Raw genomic sequence first — 18932 nt, forward strand, 5'->3', positions numbered from 1 at the left:
GGCCTCATTTAGGTGAAACATTGTCAAAAAGGAGGAAAGACTGCTAAACATTTTGCAGCGAGAGCTGGAATGAGCAATACACAGGCTTATCTTCCCTGCAGCTTAGAACAAACTTACCAGTCCCTGGGTGTAAGATATTTATTTACATTTCTTTTTAGTTCACACTAGTGCACAGAGAACTCTAGGGAAATTCCTGAGACAATGAAGCTTTCTCTAAGTGAGCAGGTTAGGAGAGCCTACCTTCATTTAAAGATATTTCACTTGTGTCTACAACTTCTGGTAATCAAATACACAGAGTCTGTTACATATTTAAAAAAAAAAAAAAGCAAGCAAAGCAAACCCACACTTATGAAACAGTTTATCTCCAGAGCAGTAGCTGTAATTTTCTGCTCCAGTACTCCCATCACCCTCCAATTTGCTGGCTCTAGTTTGATCCTGACATTTGAAAGTTATAGTGGCATTACATAAAAGCATAACCTATGCCCAACACTTCAGAGAGGAGCTTTTATCGTCTATTCAATTGGCCGTTGTTCCTTAGCTAAAATATTCTGGCTTTCGAGCACAGTTAAATTGGTTGTCACACACTTCCTGCACTTTGAAATGAAATAGTTAATTAACCCAGGTTAATAGTACTAGCAGGGTCTTAAGGTACAGTAAGTACATATGGTAATGGAACACAGCTGTACCGTGCTTGTGCCTGCCATGTCCAACAACCAACATTTCGTACATAAAGACACCTTCCATCTGCACAAGTGGAATATTCTTTACTGCAGAATATTCTTCTGCATGAATAGCAGAAAGCTAAGTTAGAAAGCACATTTAAAGCTTAACAGGTTTTTTTTGCAGAAGAGGTTCACTGAAAGAATAAATCCCTTTAAAAAAACAGCTGGTTAATTTTGAACAGTTTATCTTAGCGGTATCAGCTGTAGTCAGTTCACTCAGGACTCTGTAACAAGGTGGAGACACTGAAAAATGAGGACAATGCAGAAACAGCAGCCTGCTTATGTGACTCAGTACTAGCACCATTAATTTTACACTTAAAAAAACCCCATCTTTGTTTTCAAGATAGTTTGCTATTTGTTAATAGCATAAATATAGTAACAGAAAACATGGCAAATTAGAAGCTTTTTGACTCCCCTGTACTCACCCAAGAAAAAGTAGGAACGTTCTTATTAGGCTAAATTGTGCTGCAATGCTACACTACTAGCGTACAGGAGGGGGAAATAAAGACAGACATGAACTGTGTATGAGATAACTTATTTTATTTATTCAATTCTCAACTTAATTTTGATGCTAAAAATTGGTCAAAGGCACTTCAAAGAAGATATTTAAGAAACAAATCCTTATGGTGATCATCCCAGACAAGTCACCAACTTATATCTGCCATTAGGGACACAACTACCTATAACTGCAAAGTGAAACATTCACAGGTTTTAAATGGAGCATACTGTCCAGCAGCAATCTTCAGTTCTTTTAGAGCATTAATAACATTTGTGGAGTATTTTAAATACAATATGGTAAAACAAAGCAAATTACACTTTTGGAGTTCCACAGAAGCTTTCCTTGACAGCAAAAGGACAAAATTGCCTTTCCAAGTGGTCCTGTATTGAGGGATCTATTTTCATCTGTGCGTGCACCATCAACATGAGTAGCAGGTACATCGGAGAAATAACCTGCACTTTTCTGTCATACAAAGATAAAACACCCTGCTCAGATAGCAAACTGTTTGTAAGAGGTTTATCAGCTACTCACTAAAATTTATACTTCTGGAAGTGTAATAGAACACATGGCAAGATGAGAAGAAAAAGTCATTTTTAATATATACCCCCACCAAAGCAAAACAAAGAAAGTGGCCTTAAAGGCAGAAAGTACTGAGAAAAGAGATCTGCAAAATGAGAGACAGTGCTAACATCACCAGCATTTAACCTCTTGAATGAGACCGGTATAGACTGCAAAAATGAACTGGGAGTGAAAGATTAAAATTGGTCTTTTTCTGCAAAGATTAATACTATCTCTGATTAAGAGCAGGGATTTGAAGGTAATTTCTTGGCGTTCTCATTCTTTCTGAACTAAAAAACACAACACAAGGTTAAAACGTTACTCTGTTACACTAAGTGACATTCTCACATCCACGTGCAAATAACCGCTGCCTAGTAATTTCAAGACAACTAGTTCAAAATTTTTAGATGGGTCATTTAAATCACTACAGTGCTAATGGAAGCTTTTAGATTTTATAAAATTAAGAAACCTCTTTTAGAAGCAAAAAAACCCAAAGACACGGAACAATAATCGATATAGCCTAAGACAAGCCTCTGTTGCTGTGCTTCAGAAAGGTCTATCCACCTGAAATACAGCAGCCTCTTTGGGCTCCAGAAATACTCAGACTCAGTAAATACTTTCTCAAAGCACAAAGACCTGAGAGTGAAATAACAAACTACTAACAGTAGTGTGATATTGTACATTAAAATTATACTAACTGTTCACATTCCGACCTTGAACTACTGAAGCTTTTGAAGGTAGCGAGATACAAACCAATTATTTCAGAGGTATCAGCTCACTGCTATGGCAATACAATTAAACAGAGAACAACAGTCCTCTGTTATAATCACAGAATGTAAAAAATGATACTTTTCTAGCTTGTCTGGAAGGAAGAAAAAAATTCTTTGCAGTGCTGTTAGAAAGGCAAAAGAGATTCAGAGGCCTAAGAACAAGGACACTTTAAAACAAAGCAAGAATGGACGGTTGAAGAAAAGGCTCTTCTTACTTCTCCAGGCAGGCCACCTATTTATCACAAGGTAGCATGTTCTGAGCCTTATTCCCTCAAGAAATTGAACCTGTTCCTTTATTTCTCCATTCTCTGGGGTCCTGCACGTTTTGTGAAAAGGGACATTCCTGCCCCACTCTGCTAAACCCACAAGCCCCAGTTGGGCAGCAGACAACAATCAGAACTGCTGCTGAGAAAAGGCTTCAGCATGAGCTCAGCAGTGGCTGGGTGAACTTGCCACCTCAGCAACCAACCTGTACAGAGCTTAAACATTTCACTACCCACTTCCTCCTGTCCACCTGAGATTTATGCATAATGAAACTGAAAACCCAAAGACAAGACAGTCAGGACAGTAAGGAATATGAGGAGGAAATGTTACTTCACAGTGCAGCACAGGGCAAACATAGGACACAAATCTGCAGAGAATATGCAAGATTAGTTCTGCCTGTTGTGGTACAAAAATCTTTAAATCCCCACAGATGAAATGAGGAAGAAAGCAGTAATAAAGGAACAGTACAGGAGTTCAGTAGATCTTCTACACGGGCTGAATTTACAAAGAGATTAACTTGGGATCTTGATTTAATTTCATAACTGAAGTATTACAGAAAATTTTAATTGCATGTTTGAACAATGCCACTGGAGTTATCAATACCACATGGATTTCACAATATTACTGGGTTGTGCTGCACGTGGGATAAACGTTTAGCTCACAGAAGGAAGCACCTCTCATCCATTCTCCTCTGGACAAGCATCCCTCTGACTAGAGCAAACTGGAGACTTTTTCCTTTTTTAAACAAATGAAGTTATAATTTTCTACTTCGGTCAATTAACATAAAATAAAGCTTCTGTCCCTTTCAGTACTTCAGAGGCAGTCTTGCTCATAAAAGACCAACAGATTTAACCCTGCAGGAACTATTCATTTAACTAATACTTGATATATGAACCCAGCCTATATTCAGGCAAAGATGTATCTAATATTTCTGTAATTGCCATCATGCTGCAGAGCAATGGCAAGAAAGGAAGTCATGATTCTTTACTGTTGCACAACAGAAGAACCCCGATCTGTACAAGAACTATCTTTGGAAAAAAAAAAAAAAATCCAGTACTTTATGGTAACATCCTCTTCCAGGAACATCCTGAAGGACAGCAGTAGTAAATAAGGCTGTCTGCTACCAGTATGTGCCCTTTCCAGAACAATGGCTGGAGGTAATTACGTTGTGTCCAAATTCATCAATATGATGAAGGTGAAAAGTGATAAAGATGAAGAAACTTTTGTTCAAGTGTGGAATAAAGACACACTGCATGTCAAGCTTAATCCCATCCCCCATACTACTATTCACTCAGTCTGAAAAAGAGAAAAACATAAAGTTTTACACTAACCATATAAAACATAGGCTTGGCCTTTGAAAATTTTTCAGTAATTAAAACACCTGTTTGGTCTCACACCAAGAAAGTGTTTGCAGTTAAGAGGCAGAGATACTCAAAGTAGTGGAGAAAGTTAATGCACTTTGAAAGATTCCTGCATTCAGGCTGGCTCACCTGAATAACTATATACTTTAGCTTCAAAAAGAGTGAAGTAAGGATCATTTAACACTTTGTTCTGAAAAAGGTAACAAGAAGCAGATACAGAAGAAATTTTTAAAAGTGGAGGAAAAAGGAAACCGTTCAGAAAAGTGAAATAAAGTACTTCAGCCGAATAAACTAGATGGGTAGGGAAGCAGTCAAATCAGCTTTGCTGCAGTTTTAAAATAGGACTTGTTTGTATCTGTAAAATTCTAATGAATAAGGTAACTCCACAATCTGAGAGTAGTGATGTGAAACTGAAATGGAAACAAACTAATTATAATACTGGCTGAAACCAAGTTATTATAATGCCACGATAACTTTGCTAAGATACTATTCTTTCTTGTTTACATGGATGGTGTGATGGAAGAGAGTCTTTATTTCAAAAAGCATCTACCTTATCTTATGCTTAGAAATTCTGAGACTAATTTTTCTATCAATTCAACCAATAGGGCAAGTTATACCAAAAAAAAAGCCACAGGCAAATACGTAAGCAGCTCGCATCACCTCAGCAATTTAAACTATTTAAACTATTAACTAAGTAACTATTTCTGGGTTTCTCTGCAAAACAGTAGTGATCCAAATTCATATTGTTCTGTGCAACAGAGACGTAAAAATTTTTAAAATAATTCATAGCAGTCAATTCCATTTCTGAAACCATTCAGATGAATCTTTTGGGTGATCTCTGCCTATTCATAACAACCAGTCTGTCATTAAGGCAAAGCAGACTTGAGATTCTATTTTCATGCCTCTTCCTTATAGGGCAAGGTACACAAAGTAACTTCAAGATACTGAGAATACTAGAGAAAGCCATCATGAAGTATTTGACTGTGCGACATCCAATTTCTAATATCAGAACTGACCTAACAGAACATCTAGAAGGAAACGGAGAACAGAAAAAGGAACAGAAATACTGTATGATTATCTTTGCACCCGTCCATTATGGTTTCTATACAAATTCTTCCAGATACTAGTGTACCAGAACAACCTCCTATTTCACAGCTTTAGGGCCCCCAATCTTCATGAGCAGGGCTGCAAGGTCACACTATTCCAAACAGTCGCAGCCAGCACCGGACTCTATTGTACACAGACAGTGACAGAAAGTACTGCCAACATCATTTTTGAAATAAGAATCACCACGAGTAATTTTAGTCCACAAGCTTCATGCAGGAGTTTGAGGAGACTCTTATTCATTGTACTGGCTTCTTTTGTTTTCTTCAAAGTCCAATTAATTCTCAGAAATTTTTTGCTTTAGCTTTTGATTATCCTCCAGTGCTTCATTTTTGCCCTGCTCTTCTGGATTCTTTGCCAAATCAGGATTGTACCGATACAAATACCCATATGGACGGAGATGATAAATCAAATATTCCAAATGATACATAGTCACAGAATCAACGTAGTGGAATGAAACTGCTAGATCGGAGCAGCATCCGGGACCCTAAAATACAAAACAAGTCAAAATAATCAGCAAGAACTGCAAAGTGTGCCCTGGATTAAAGATCCAGGAAGATTTCAAACACATATTGACTTCATGGTAAGAAATTCACTGTCGTCAGCCATACATATACTTCAAAACTTAATGTTAGGCAAGCAAAATATATGAGACATACCTGCCAAAGCATCCTTTCAAAATAAAGTTGGACAAAGTCTTTTGCTTCTGTAATCAAACCAATGAAAAAACTAGCTGCTCTCATTAATGTTGGAGGATTTTTTGCTTTTCCATACTTCTTTTTTTATGTTGGTGTTTAAAGAAAACCAAGCAGCAGCAAGCAGGTCTAAATGCATTGCACTTTTATATGAAACAATACATGCTTGTTACTCCTGACAGCATCCATGCAGAGTATATAAGCCAAACGTGTGTTCGCAGGCACCTCTGTGTGTGTTCACACATTATACAGTTTGGCAAAATTGTCAGTACCTAACTTCCTACATATAGAAAGTTCTAACAAATAATTTTAGAACTACCCTTTTTTTTTAAAGTTTATTAATTTCATTGAAGTTATTAAGCATTTTTAAGAGCTAAAAGATCATTATTAACATATTTGTTATAACTTGTATTTTCTAGCTCAAATTCAGCTTTGAGAACACTATTCTGGAAGACAGTTTTGTGGGGTTTTTTTCATCTGATTTGATTGCAGACCTGCTAATATTCCAACTCTAACAGGAACTAAGATTTAAAGACATTGAAGAGAACAATTGTTACATAATTGCTATTCTTTCAATACTTACTAAGGTTGATCAATATAGCTTGGTTTTGATACCAGATGAAGTAGGCTCTATCCAAACACAAAAATGGTAGGACAGGACCAACTATGTGATTTCCATTATGGATCCCCACCGTCACTGCATCAGTTACAGATGTAACTGTCCACAGCTCAGCCACTCGTAAACTGCAATCATAGCTAAAGCTGCTGCATCCTGACACACTAAATACAGGATCATAGCTGTTTTCAGCTACAGAAATGCCCTAGCCACTGAATACAAGCATAAAAACAGATGCTTTACAATGAAAAGTATCTACTGAAGAACTAGATTTTTTTTTTTCCCCAGCTTTACTGTGTAAAAAAATCCCACATCCTATCCTTGATTTTGGCCACTTACGCTGATCTCAAACCTTGCTGAAAAACAATACCTTTAAAATTGAGATTATAATCCTAAAAAAGAAGCTACATCACAGATTATATGATCATCAAAGTTTACAGTGCAGAATACCTTCAAATTGCTTCAATTTCAAGTAGCCCCCTGCTCCCCCCCCCCCCCCCTTTTTTTTTTTTTAAACCAGAGATTTCAGATGTGGAACACAAAGACAATCTGAAATTCTTGCACTCAGGATGTTGTGAGGAACTGAAGGAGTTAATGCCTCAAAGATTCACTAACACAGAAAGCCTCAAGGACAAATTGTGGCCTTTGTGGTTAGTCTAAGGAATGAATTATCTGCCTAGGGAAGCACAGACTGTGAGGGCGCATGGCTCTGCTCCCTTGCAGTTGTATAGCCAAATTCCTTAGATAAGCCTCAAAGGGGGGAGACATAGACTGAATAAAACCATATGTTTGGGTTAATGCCTACACCTTAATTTACAACTATACTGTTGAAGAAGAGCTAAATAATTGATAAAAGAGAAAACCACACAGCACCAGATGGAGCTAATGGCTGGATAACTGCCCAAGAAAAAAACTGAGGAAAAGGTAAAGATGGTAGGGAGAGATGATGACCACAGACTCAATTGGATGGAAGGGTTAATGCACCCCATCCCCCCTCAACACATGGTGTAGAACCCATGCTCCACCTTTTCCTCATCTTTCATGCAAAAGAGTTTGTGGAAAACCCCTCTCCTCATCTAGTATGCAAATCAGATGATAAAACCAACTTAAAACAGCAACAGAAAACATTTCTGGGTGTGCACCCACCACCCAAGATTACCAGACCTGAGACTACACTGAAACTCGGGGTGGTGATCCGGATTCTTTAACTCACTTTCTCTCCCTTCCTTTTTTCTTTTTTTTTTCTTTTCTTTTCTTTCTTTTCTTTGTTATAGATTTATCAATAAGAGACCACATTGCTTATAATCCTTTTCCAAGTTTAAGTTGTTTCTACTGCAAGTAAAATATTTCAACCAGTCATTTGGTGTCATTTCACCTTAATTTAACCCGAGGACCTTTAGGACTCCCTGGGCTCCCAATCCAGGTCAAAACAAATGTTTCAGATTGTAAATGCTATTTTTGTTGCTACAACAACAGAATTTTTTAAAAATAGCTTTGCCAGCTCTCATGCTTTCCTCCACTTCTGTAGAAGGGAGACAAGAGTCCAGTATAACTACACAAAGAAACCTAATCATATTTCCTTGTTTGGGTCATGCTTTTATTTCACATCTAGGCAACATTCATTCTTCTGTAATCTTTCCAATGGAACTCACTTAAACGTACATTTTAACAACCTTCAATAAAAAAAAATAAGGGCAGGGCAACTACCAGTGTTCAAGCCAGGTAACACTGCACAGTTATCAGTTGTAAGACAAGTATATTGCAGCACATTTCCATTTGAAGGGAAAAAGATCAGCAGGCAGTACAGTCATGCATACCATTACCCACCAGTTAGCTCCTCCAGTAAGGTGGGAATCTCTTGGGCACTGTTAACCAACTACAATCATGAGCAAGTCTCAAAACTAGTTGTATTTCTACAGGTTTTATGCGAAGTTTGCTGTTGGGTAAAAGATAAAGGTGTATCAGTGACACCTTCCCTTCAGTAGGCTGTAACTTAACTCAGCCATTGTTTGACCTGGCTCTGTACAGCAAGCACACACGCCTTGGAATGAACCACGCCGGTCTAAATTCACATTGCACACTGGTAGTTGAGTGGCTGGAGAAGCTAGGGACACTGTGTGTGAGATATGAGGGAACAAAACATAACAGTAACTTTGCAAGGAAGGTAGTGGTGACACTAGACAAATGTGTCAAAAAGGTTTCATCATTTTTTGCTGTCCACAGAACATAGCAAAATAGCAGTAATAATTTAAGATTCGCTAGCTCTTCTGGAACGTTAAGTTCTTAGCAGCAACTTTTAGTTGATTAATGTATTTAACACATCTACACAGAGGTGTATCACAGGATATCACAACAAAATCTTCTTTTCCAAAATATACTGAGCTGCTATTAAACTGCGAATTCACACATCATACACATTCATACACATCATAAGAGGTACTTCACAAAATGGGTATCAGGTTCCTAAGGACTTACCTCTACAGCAGGATAATAATTATAATTCCAGTACCAGAATGTTTTTGGTAGGTATCCTCTGATTAAATGATGTTCTGGAACGAAGGGATGAAAGGTTTCTCTACCACTTGTGTCCCTAGAATCTCCTGCTTCCACATTAATGATCTCCATGCATTTTCCTAGTGCTAGGTCTTCAATAGAGGAACTGTGAGAGCATTTGTTCATTTTAAATGCAGCAACGAATCTCTTCAGAGCTTCTTTGCTCAGAACATATCCTGCTCCTCCACTCATGTAGCCCTGTTTCACATAAGGCTTAAACCTTCTTCCAAAATATATTGGTTGTTCAGGACTGTATTTTGAAAGAAGCCATCTCAAATTGTCCAATATAACATATGTATCATCATCTGCTTTCATAAACCAATCAGCATCGTCAAAATAATGGTCATATACATATTGAAAAGCTTTAATAGTCTTCCAGTACAGTTGGTCCCTGCCTTCTTTGGTTTCTAGGCCCACAGTTGGGAAGTCTTTATTTTCCTCAGAGCTCATAAAAAGTATTTTATTACAACGTTGGGCCCAAGTGGCCTTAACATGCTTGGCTTTCTTTTCTAGATTTTGAGGTCCAGTCATGACCCAACACAGTATTTTCACCTTCTGATACAGTCCCTCTGCAATATTTTTATTCTCATCTAAAAAAAGAGGAAAGTTCCAAAACAATATTAGACTTGATTGAAAAACAGACAAAGAGCAACCTCCCCGCTGGCATTCTGTATCTGCATCAGAAGAGACATGCAGAGAGAGATGAGGCATTTGCCTCCAAATGTACCAGCTAATGAACTTAATATTACATTTAGGAAGACTCCCCAAACCAAGAAACTAAAATGCTTAAAGCTACTTCAACTTCACAGGATAAAGGAGAGCATAAGAGCCATGTCAAAATGGGTATCTGTTCAGGGAAGTGTAGCTTTAGAAAACCTGGATTTGTACATAAAAACTACTTGGAGGCAACCTCTTTATGGTGTCATAGGACTAATAAAAATTAAAAAGCTGAATATTTTTGCCATTCACAATGAACACAACTTAATGATTACAACACAGGTCAAAAAGCTAATAAGCTCTCTTACATATATTCATGTTAACTAACAAAACCTAATAAATATTTCTAAAACAGCAACATATTTTTGAAGGAAAAAGCAGAATGTAAGCCAGAAAGAACGAATTTATCACCAAATCAAGTTAAATGTTCTTTGTAAAAAATCAGGTTAAATAAGTTAGGATACTATGAAACTAGTATTATTGTTGTGCTAAAATGTTTTTATTTGCAGACAATCCTACAAAATTGACACAATTATCTGCGGTGTGTAATGTTTTCCAAGCCACCAAAGCATTTATTTCCCTCAAAGAAACATTTTCACTTGATATATACAGACCAATTTTAACTCATGTAAAAGAATATTTCATGGAAAGTGAAATCTGCATAACTGGTCCTAAAATATTCCTGCTTACACTTCATGCAATGACAGATCAAATTTCTTTGTAACAGTGTTCTACAATTAACATGTGAAACACTCATAAACTTGTCTTACAAAGTTTGCAGTTTAAATACATTTAAATAGCAAATTACTTATTAACGTCTTCTTTGGCAAATGCATTATAGTGCATTTTTTCTCATCCAAACTATCCCAACTCAGACATTATCTGTATTTAGGATTTAGAACTAACTCATTTAATGAGATGTGTCAAATGTAAAAGTATGCCTGAAATATTAGAAGGATCTACCTTCTTTGGGGAAAAAAAAAAAAAATAAAAATCAGTGCAACAAAATTTCTGCTTTTGACTGTGAAGAGCAATCTGTGTTTCGATTGCTGCGTAATCAGCTTCGCAAACAATGCCTACAGTGACCCCCTCAGCCCAATTCCAAGTTTTACTAATCGTGTCAAAAAGTGAATTTTTTTTTTTTTAGCTTTATCTAAGAGGCTAGATCAAAAGTTAGAAGTGGTCCAAAATTAGCTTCTTAAAGCTAAAAAGCAATTTAGCCGCATCTACAATGCTAGCAAATATATCTGCTTAGCAAAACCACCATCTGATGTCAATAGTCCACTGGAGAAGTTCCTGCTCCAAACAAGTCTGGATCCAGAAGCTGGACAAATGGTTGGGCTCTAAGGAAAAAGATCACCACTTTTAATAAAAACGTAAACAAAGAAAACCTTGTTCAGTAGACCTCACAAGAACAAAGTTATTTAGATGTAACCTGAACATGGGGAAAGTGAAAGAAAAGGATTCATACAAATTCATGGCAGTGAAGAAAGCAACATTTTGCAATGCATAAAAAGGGAGCATATTATATAATTAGTCTGGTGTAACAAAATACCTTTATGCTGTCCAGAGTCTGCATTGAAATTCATTTGTCCTTGCAGCTGATTGTTATCGGTATCTGCTGAGTGTTGACCATGTGGATCATTGTGAAGAATATGAGGCTGGATCTTAACCTGCTCTTCTAGTATAATGCTAAACAGAAGATAGCATACGAAAAATCCTATTGCTGATCCAAAAGTGAAGGTTAGAAGGTTCATCAAAGACTTAGAAGAGGCCATCTCCTGAAGGTAATACACTGTTAAAACCAAATGAAAAATACATTAAGCTTAAAGCCACTTAAAGCCACAGAAATAAAATCTAAAACTATGGGAAGAAATCAAGGACTAAATCTCTGGAAGTGGGAGCTCAGTTCTAGCTCAGATCCAGCTCCCCTGGGCTTGCATGGACGTTTAAGTGCAAGAGTAATGCAAATATTCATATAAAATTGTATAACCGTTGATAAATTTAGTGCCAAGGGTCTATCATATATTCTCTAGCTTAAAATTATAAAGGACAGTCATAAATCACAATAGTGACTGTACAAAAAACCATTCATTATATTTAAGCAAGAATGTATACATTTGAAGTGTAGTATCTTAATTATAAAATTGTAATATATATTCACTTCTTCATTCTCTTCGTCCCAAGAAATCTGCACTTTAAAATGTAATACCTAAGTTTTTTACTAAAGCTAAAAGATGATGATCAAGGCAATCTACAGGTCAAAATACCATATGGTCATGAGATGTACTTAAACTCCAGGAGTAAGTATATTAGAGGAATTCTTTAATAGATGTCAAATGCAAACAGATTTTGAAGAGTTATAAAAGCAAATCTACTCTCAAAGTAGGGCAGTTTTCCCTCCACTTTTCAAAAGTACTGAGGATAGACTTTCAGAAGAAAGAGTAAGACATCTGAATTTTCAAACAGAAACACCCATTTTTAAAAGGCATTTGGAGGAAGAGAAGTAAACGCACCAGCCTCAAGGCCTCTTCTACACATCAAAAACCTTGTATTTCAGTAATAAAAAACCCTTCACTTCAGCCACACCCTTGCTCCTCAAAAAATAAAAGCCTTGGCTGACCATTTTTATAAAATCAAACAAAATCAGCATCTACGCCTGCATAAAGAGAGCTTTATACATCCAAAACAAGTGAGAATTTTTATATACTAAAGACTTGCAAAACAATTTCAGGCTGTTGAGGCTTGAGGCTTTTTCATCTTTGCAAAGGGATCAGATATTTTTTTAATAATTCATGACTAAACTACAAAAACACTGACTGTCAAATATATACTGGATTCAAGCCAGAGCCATACAAACAAGTTGATGATATTCCCCTCCATTAGGATCGTCAATGGGCAGAACCCAATTTAGTTACCTAGGGAGCCAAAAAAATAAAATAATGGAATGTACAAAGCTTTGATGAAAACCATGGATCAGAAAAAAGCTGCAGCCACCAAAACAACTCATTTAGGCCGCACCCACTTCTCTCAACGGTTCTGCAGAGTCTACTGGAAGAAGACTGTCCCCAAGCAAGGTGCATGAATCACTTCGCAGCAACACACTCCAAATACCAGCTTTCTGTCTGTCTGAGCGCTCTCCTGAACGGCAAACAGGAAGGACAGAAAGCAGGTACATATTGTTACGTTGGAACTTTCAGAAATCATCAAATTTACTGCACACTTGCAGGTCTAGATCATTAGAAAGGGAAGCAGCTCTAACACGTGATATGCGTGCGTTTCCACACTGCTAGAAAAAGAAAACTGGAAACACAACTTGAAGCACAAAATAAAAATCAAGAAACCTAAAAGTTGTATCAAATTCACATAATTATAACTGTGGTTGACAAGGAGCTATAGTTCTTTAAGATGAAAAAACACATTATACAATTTTTTTAATCATACATTGTCTTCTCTCAGTACTACATCTTAGTGGAGACTAATGATTGCCTTCAGACATCACATCTTAAAGTATAAAATCAACTGCATTACCATTTGTGACCCCGGCCTTGAAAAAATTACTTGGTTTCCAGCTTTATTTCTATTGTCTGATATGACACTAACTTGGGAAAAAAACATGAGCACTTAGATCGGGTGCCTTCCAAAGAAAAAAAAAAGAAAAAACCAAAACATTTAAGCAAAAGCCTACATGCACTGAAAAGTATCCACTGTACTAAAATTACTATTTTTTTGTTTTCACTTTCCCCATCTATCACCACAAAGTCCCCTCAAAATTTGTAATACACAAAAGGAGAGGGCCAGAATAAAACAATGCCTTCTGTCAGCATATTAAAAGGGGAAAAAATAAAAATCCATGCATGCAAGCAGCATAGCTACAGAACTTTCTAGAAGAAACAATTTCCATTGTTCCACTTTTCAGTAGTAGTGTCTCTTTGCCATACAATTTCAGTTATCTGCTCTACCAGCTGTTAAAATTATTCTTGCTTGGACAGAAAAAGAGAAAATCACTTGAAAATAACGGCTGCTTATTAAACTATGGAGTTATGTTAAATTAGATTCTTTAGGAAAAAAAAACTTTAAGTGTATTGGAAATGTTAAAAGAGAAAAAAGTGCATTCATCACATTTGGCAGTCAGAAGTTGATTTGGCAGTATTCCACAAGCGAAGAGGATTTCTAGAAGCACGTAAGGACAGATGCTGAAGCTGTATTTCATATTTGATATGAAATACCTCCAGTTACAGTTTTCAATGTAAAATAATCTGCTCATCATTCTATGTATTTTATATGAACAGACTGGATCACTATATACATGTGTGTATCCAAATGTTCATGAACTCCATCAGTAAACAGGACAGAAATCTTCATTTTTTTATATTATCTTGATATTTGATCTAAGTAGAGTCTTTTAACTTGCCAGCAAAAACAACTGAATGCTATAGCATTAGACTAGAACCAGAAAATGTCTAAAAGGAAGGTCGGTTCTTATTATGCTAAGCATCCCCACTCAGACTCTATTGACACTCTTTTCTATACAGGGAAATATTCAGGGGCAAGACATGCAAAACATTTAGTTGTTCAAGATCACATTGTTCAGAGCTTCATCCAACTTGATCTAGTGAAAGATGCCCCTGCTCATGGCAGGGAGTTGGACTAGATGATCTTTATAGGTCCCTTCTAACCCAAACCATTGTGTGATGCTGTGATTCTATGACATATAGAGAGGGAAAAGGTAAGTGACCTACCACTAAAAGATCCCCATTTTTATTCTTATTTCTATTTTTACTTCTCTTGAGTTAAAAAACAGACACTATTTTAAAAAAAAACCACTTACAACAAAAGCCTAAATTTAAATTTAAATTATGCTCCACTGCTCTGTCACGGCAGCTTAAACAAATATATCTATCTATTCATGTAGGTAGCCCTATTCACATCAACCAGACCAACAAATGCTTTAAAATTCTATCACAACTTAACAGTCACTGAAGATCTGGTTCCAAATCTAAGTTTTGAGAGTCAATGATTTCTGCATCTTCAAACTTACAGAAAAAGTAATTTTCCAGTGTTAGGGGCTGTTGAACTTAGCAGCTGAATGGAGACAAGGCTGCTGCAATTCCCTGTCCCCAGGTCCAGCCAGTGACAAGGCTGGGGATGTATTCCCATAGCTGCACATACAAACATGCATATACGCATGGCTGACCATACAGATCAACACAGCTAAAACCTGTGTTCATGCAAACACAAACGTGGTCAGGCCCTTATACTGCTTCTCTCCCTATCTGACCAGGACAAAAGTCCATTAGTGGGGAATATACATACACATACAATGTGGATCCCTCCAGTAACTGGCCTCAGACACTTGATCTATCCAGGAACCAACTCTGAATCCTCAGCCTCACCAGAGCCCCACTCCAGTTGGGGGTGCAGACCTCCTCACCTAGGTACACCCACACAACTCCCCCCAGGCGTACCATGATCCCCCAGTATGTGGCCTTAGACATTCAGTCTACTCAGTAACTGGTCCTTGGATCCTTTCATCTCCAGCTGCCTTGCTAAGAGACATACATGCAGATGAGCCAAAACAACCCACAGATCTTACAGTCCCCCCAGTAGCTGGCCTAGACCTGCTGGACTCTCATATTGCCAGACTGAAGACCCTCTGATCTCCCTACTACCTGTCCCATGCTCACCAGTGGGAAGTGTGGGACACTGCCTCAAAACCTGGCTCCCACGGCTCTCATCCTGGCTAGCCCTGCATGATATGCACTAGCAAGCACGCGCTGGCATACTTGCCAAAACAATACGCGTCCACTCCACTCTCCGCTGTTGCTGGCACTCCAGACACACAAGCCTCTATGACTTACAGTCTCCACTCTGGCTGCTGGCATTCAGACCTGCACTCACTCCAGTTTCTTGCACACCAGGAACAGAAGTCCTATAACTTATGGTACCACTCTGGTTGCTGGCATTTAAGACCTCATGAATATAGCACAGAGCCCCCCCAGGAATACAGTTAGAAATGAAGCTTAATAAGAGAACAGGCTGCAGGTAATCTGGCCCCAGGTGTGGCCAGACATACTGACCAGACGCTCGTTTACAACTGACCAGGCCCTTTATCCCCTTATCCTTCTATTTTTCTCATACTTGCTTGTCCTCAAACCATCTTGTTCCCTCCCTTTAGCCCCTCCCCTAAACACCCCATAATAAGATTTGTACAGTCACAAGATGCTCTCCTCCTGTATCTCATAATAGGTCCCATATTCTGTTGGCAGTTACCTGCCTCAATCCTGTAATCTGTTCGAGAGCCTTACTGTTGACTTATCTTGATGCATGTCACACCTGGGCAATGGGGCTGATGGCTTTGCAGTGACAGAACCAGGGGCTGCTTCCTCCGATGAGATTAATGGGGTCCCACCCCCACCCCGCTGCTGCGATCCTGGCAATGAGTTTTTTAACACATTAATCTAAAATACTGTTCTCGATCTGCTAGCTGTTCCAGTGAGGGTCAAGGTCACTCTCCTAAACCAAAGCAAATGTAGGGAATCCCTATGCACTAGGAATATATGATACTGGAAATTGCCCCATCCCTACCCCTCAAAAAAAAAAAGGCAACCAACCACCTTTAAAATTAATACTGTTAAGCAAACTCTGACCATGTAACTTTTTGAACTTGTTTCAAGAAGAAACATATTCAACAAAAAAACCCCAGATCTGGGATTTGGAAACTTACAGCATGCAGGACATAACTCTAGGTATTTTTCTGTATTTTTTCCTAGTACCATTCCAAAATCACTTTAAGATTTGATAAATTAACTATAAGAAATACTGCTAGACTACACAGCTGACCCTTCCTTGTATCCCTTATTTACGAAGTGAGGGGGAAGCTCTGAGACTCCAGCATAAAACGGAATGTAAATGTCCTTTGAGAGCTGCATACTTAGCAGTGAAATTGATCTCTGCTACCATGTCCTTAACAAGTCAAGCAACACATCAGAATAATTAAAGTCAAGATGTAGGAAATGTAGTTAGCTGTGCAATGACCAGGAAAGGTCTTCTGCTAAATCCTGTTATTTCTAGAAGCTTTATATGTACATATTCCATATGCTTCTAAAATGAAGCTATATGCAAAACAGTTGTACATTTGCTAATGCTGCCTGCATTGAGGATTACTGTGAACTGCTGCAGTTCCCTATCAACTAAGCACAGACTGTATTTTTCACTTTCAAAAATATTTTAGTTTTTTAGAAAATATCTAATGTTGTAAGCATTTATTTGGAGAGGAACTTTTTCCATCAAAAATGCTTGGTTGTTCTATACAAAAATACAGACAACAAAAATAAGGTATTTTGGTACAGGTGGCCAATAACAGCATTGAAACAAGATATGTAACAATTCACAGCACAGGTGAGAGGGAAAAAAGATGTCTGTAATCTCCTTCCTCATTCCAAAAGCTGACACCCTCATTTAGCAACAAGTTCCCATGTCCAAAGCATGGCTTTCTAGACCTTTGCCAGCCTAGGTCTTACTAAAGGCAACTGCGACGTCAGTCCAGGAAGTCCCCGTTCCCAGGAGCAGAGGCGGAGGGGTGGGGAGCAGCGAGCAATCCCGCCCTCCACAAGGCACCTTGCTCCCTCCGTTGGGGCTCCGAAGGACTCGCTGTCTTCCAAGGAGACCCCTCCTTCAGAGCCTCTCCTCCCCAGGCGGGGAACCAGGCACCTGCTGTCCCCGCAACCGCGGCTCCTGCAGGCCCTTCTCGCCGCCGCCGGGGTGACACGCACCGCCTCAGCCGCCTCCTCCCACCCGGTCACCACAGGGAGGCACCTTCCTTCACATCGCCTCCTCAGACGGGCCGCTGCCTTCAGAGGCCTGCCCGCCGGCGGGCCGGCCGGCTCCCCACAGCGACGGGCCGGGCCGGCCCGGGGCCCGCCGCCGCCGCCGACCCTCAGCGCCGCTCGCCGCCGCGGCCCGCCCGCCCCCTCACCTCATCGGCCGGCGCGCGCTCAGCCGCGCGGCCCGCAAGCAGCCGTTGGCCGCGCGCAGGGGAGGCCGCCGCCAGACCCGCCGCCCCGCGCTGCCGCCGGCACCATCCCGCCGTCCCGCGCTGCGCACCGCCGGGGCTAGGGGCGGGGCCGTCCCCGCCCCCAGCCCCGCCCCCAGCCCCGCCCCGCCGCCTGCTCATTGGGCGGCGAGCGCCGAGGGCGTGGCCGGTCGCGGCCCGCGCATTTAACCCTTGCCCGCCCCGCAAGCAGCGCCGCGTGGCAGCTCGCTCGCGCTGTCCCACTAGCGCGCGCACACGGCCGGAGCACTGACCGCGCTGCCCTGCTGCGCGGGAATCGCGCGTGGGGGTGGGATCCCGCCCTGTTCCCCCACACCGCCCCGCCCCACGCTTGTCCGGCGGGAGCGGGGCCACGGCGTTGGGCCAGGCCGCGAGTAGAGGCCGCGGGTTCCGCGTGGGGAGGCCGCCGGCGCGGCGGCGGTGGGTGAAGGCGGGTGCTGCGGGCCGGAGCTGCAGCGTGAGGGCGGCGGCCGGCTCTCTTGGCCGCCTGGTCAGGGCTGTGAGGTGTGGGGGTGAAAAAAATGGCAGAGGGCGGAAAGGGGAGAGCATGTGAGGGCAAGGGAGAGACGGGAGGGCGATGAGCTTCACCGCCTCTTGACCGCTTCAAGGTCTAGGTGGCGAAGTGTTTTGGCCGTGGTGCCTCCCCTGCCTCTTCAGACACGTTAGGGAAGAAATGCCCCGCGGGGTGGTCCTTCCCACCCTTTTATCGCGTTACCTTGCTCTGGTCGTGCCTGGCAGCGGCTGTGTCGTGTGCTCAGGCCCGGCTGCGGAGCTCCGTGGCTTTCCAGCACCTCATTCCCTTCACTTCTGTGGTCTGGAGCCTCTGCACTTCCAAAATGCCATTAGGCAACTGCAAGGGCCGTTGCTAGGTAACCGAACCCTCTGAAATCGTGCCTTATCTCCCCGTGCTAATGCTGCCTACCTTTTTAACATCCGTGACGTTTCTCTCGATATCTTTTCTAAGGAAAAAGCTATTAAATATGAAGATGGATTATAGATTTAAAAGGGGGTTCACATTAC

The 18932-nt window shown here is 40.4% G+C and overlaps 1 protein-coding gene across 6 annotated transcripts; it reads right to left on the reverse strand.

Moving 5' to 3' along the window:
- Positions 1-1245: 1245 nt before the first annotated feature.
- On the reverse strand, positions 1246-17949 carry C1GALT1 (core 1 synthase, glycoprotein-N-acetylgalactosamine 3-beta-galactosyltransferase 1). Of its 6 annotated transcripts, none has more exons than XM_074863866.1 (4): positions 17838-17949; positions 11415-11654; positions 9065-9732; positions 1246-5765 (listed from the first exon to the last, which is right to left on the reverse strand). In XM_074863866.1, the coding sequence occupies exons 2-4, from the start codon at positions 11635-11637 to the stop codon at positions 5556-5558; spliced, it is 1101 nt and encodes a 366-aa protein (XP_074719967.1). In that variant the 5' UTR covers positions 11638-11654; positions 17838-17949; the 3' UTR covers positions 1246-5555. The 6 variants fall into 6 exon arrangements, with proteins under 6 accessions (XP_074719967.1, XP_074719998.1, XP_074720007.1 ...); XM_074863897.1 differs by lacking the exon at positions 17838-17949 and adding an exon at positions 17635-17739; XM_074863906.1 differs by lacking the exon at positions 17838-17949 and adding an exon at positions 17480-17660.
- Positions 17950-18932: the final 983 nt, after the last annotated feature.

Source organism: Strix uralensis, chromosome 1 (genome assembly GCF_047716275.1).
Source record: "Strix uralensis isolate ZFMK-TIS-50842 chromosome 1, bStrUra1, whole genome shotgun sequence".
NCBI classification, from domain to species: Eukaryota; Metazoa; Chordata; class Aves; order Strigiformes; family Strigidae; genus Strix; species Strix uralensis.

Coding starts and splice junctions, on each gene's coding strand:
- C1GALT1 (XM_074863859.1), bottom strand. CDS start 12,942: ATGCACCTTGCTTGGGGACAGTCTTCTTCCAGTAGACTCTGCAGAACC. Junction 11,655..12,884: donor CTGCAGAACCGTTGAGAGAA/GTGGGTGCGGCC, acceptor TGGTTTTAACAG/TGTATTACCTTCAGGAGATG. Junction 5,766..9,064: donor ATTATTATCCTGCTGTAGAG/GTAAGTCCTTAG, acceptor TTTGTATTTTAG/GGTCCCGGATGCTGCTCCGA.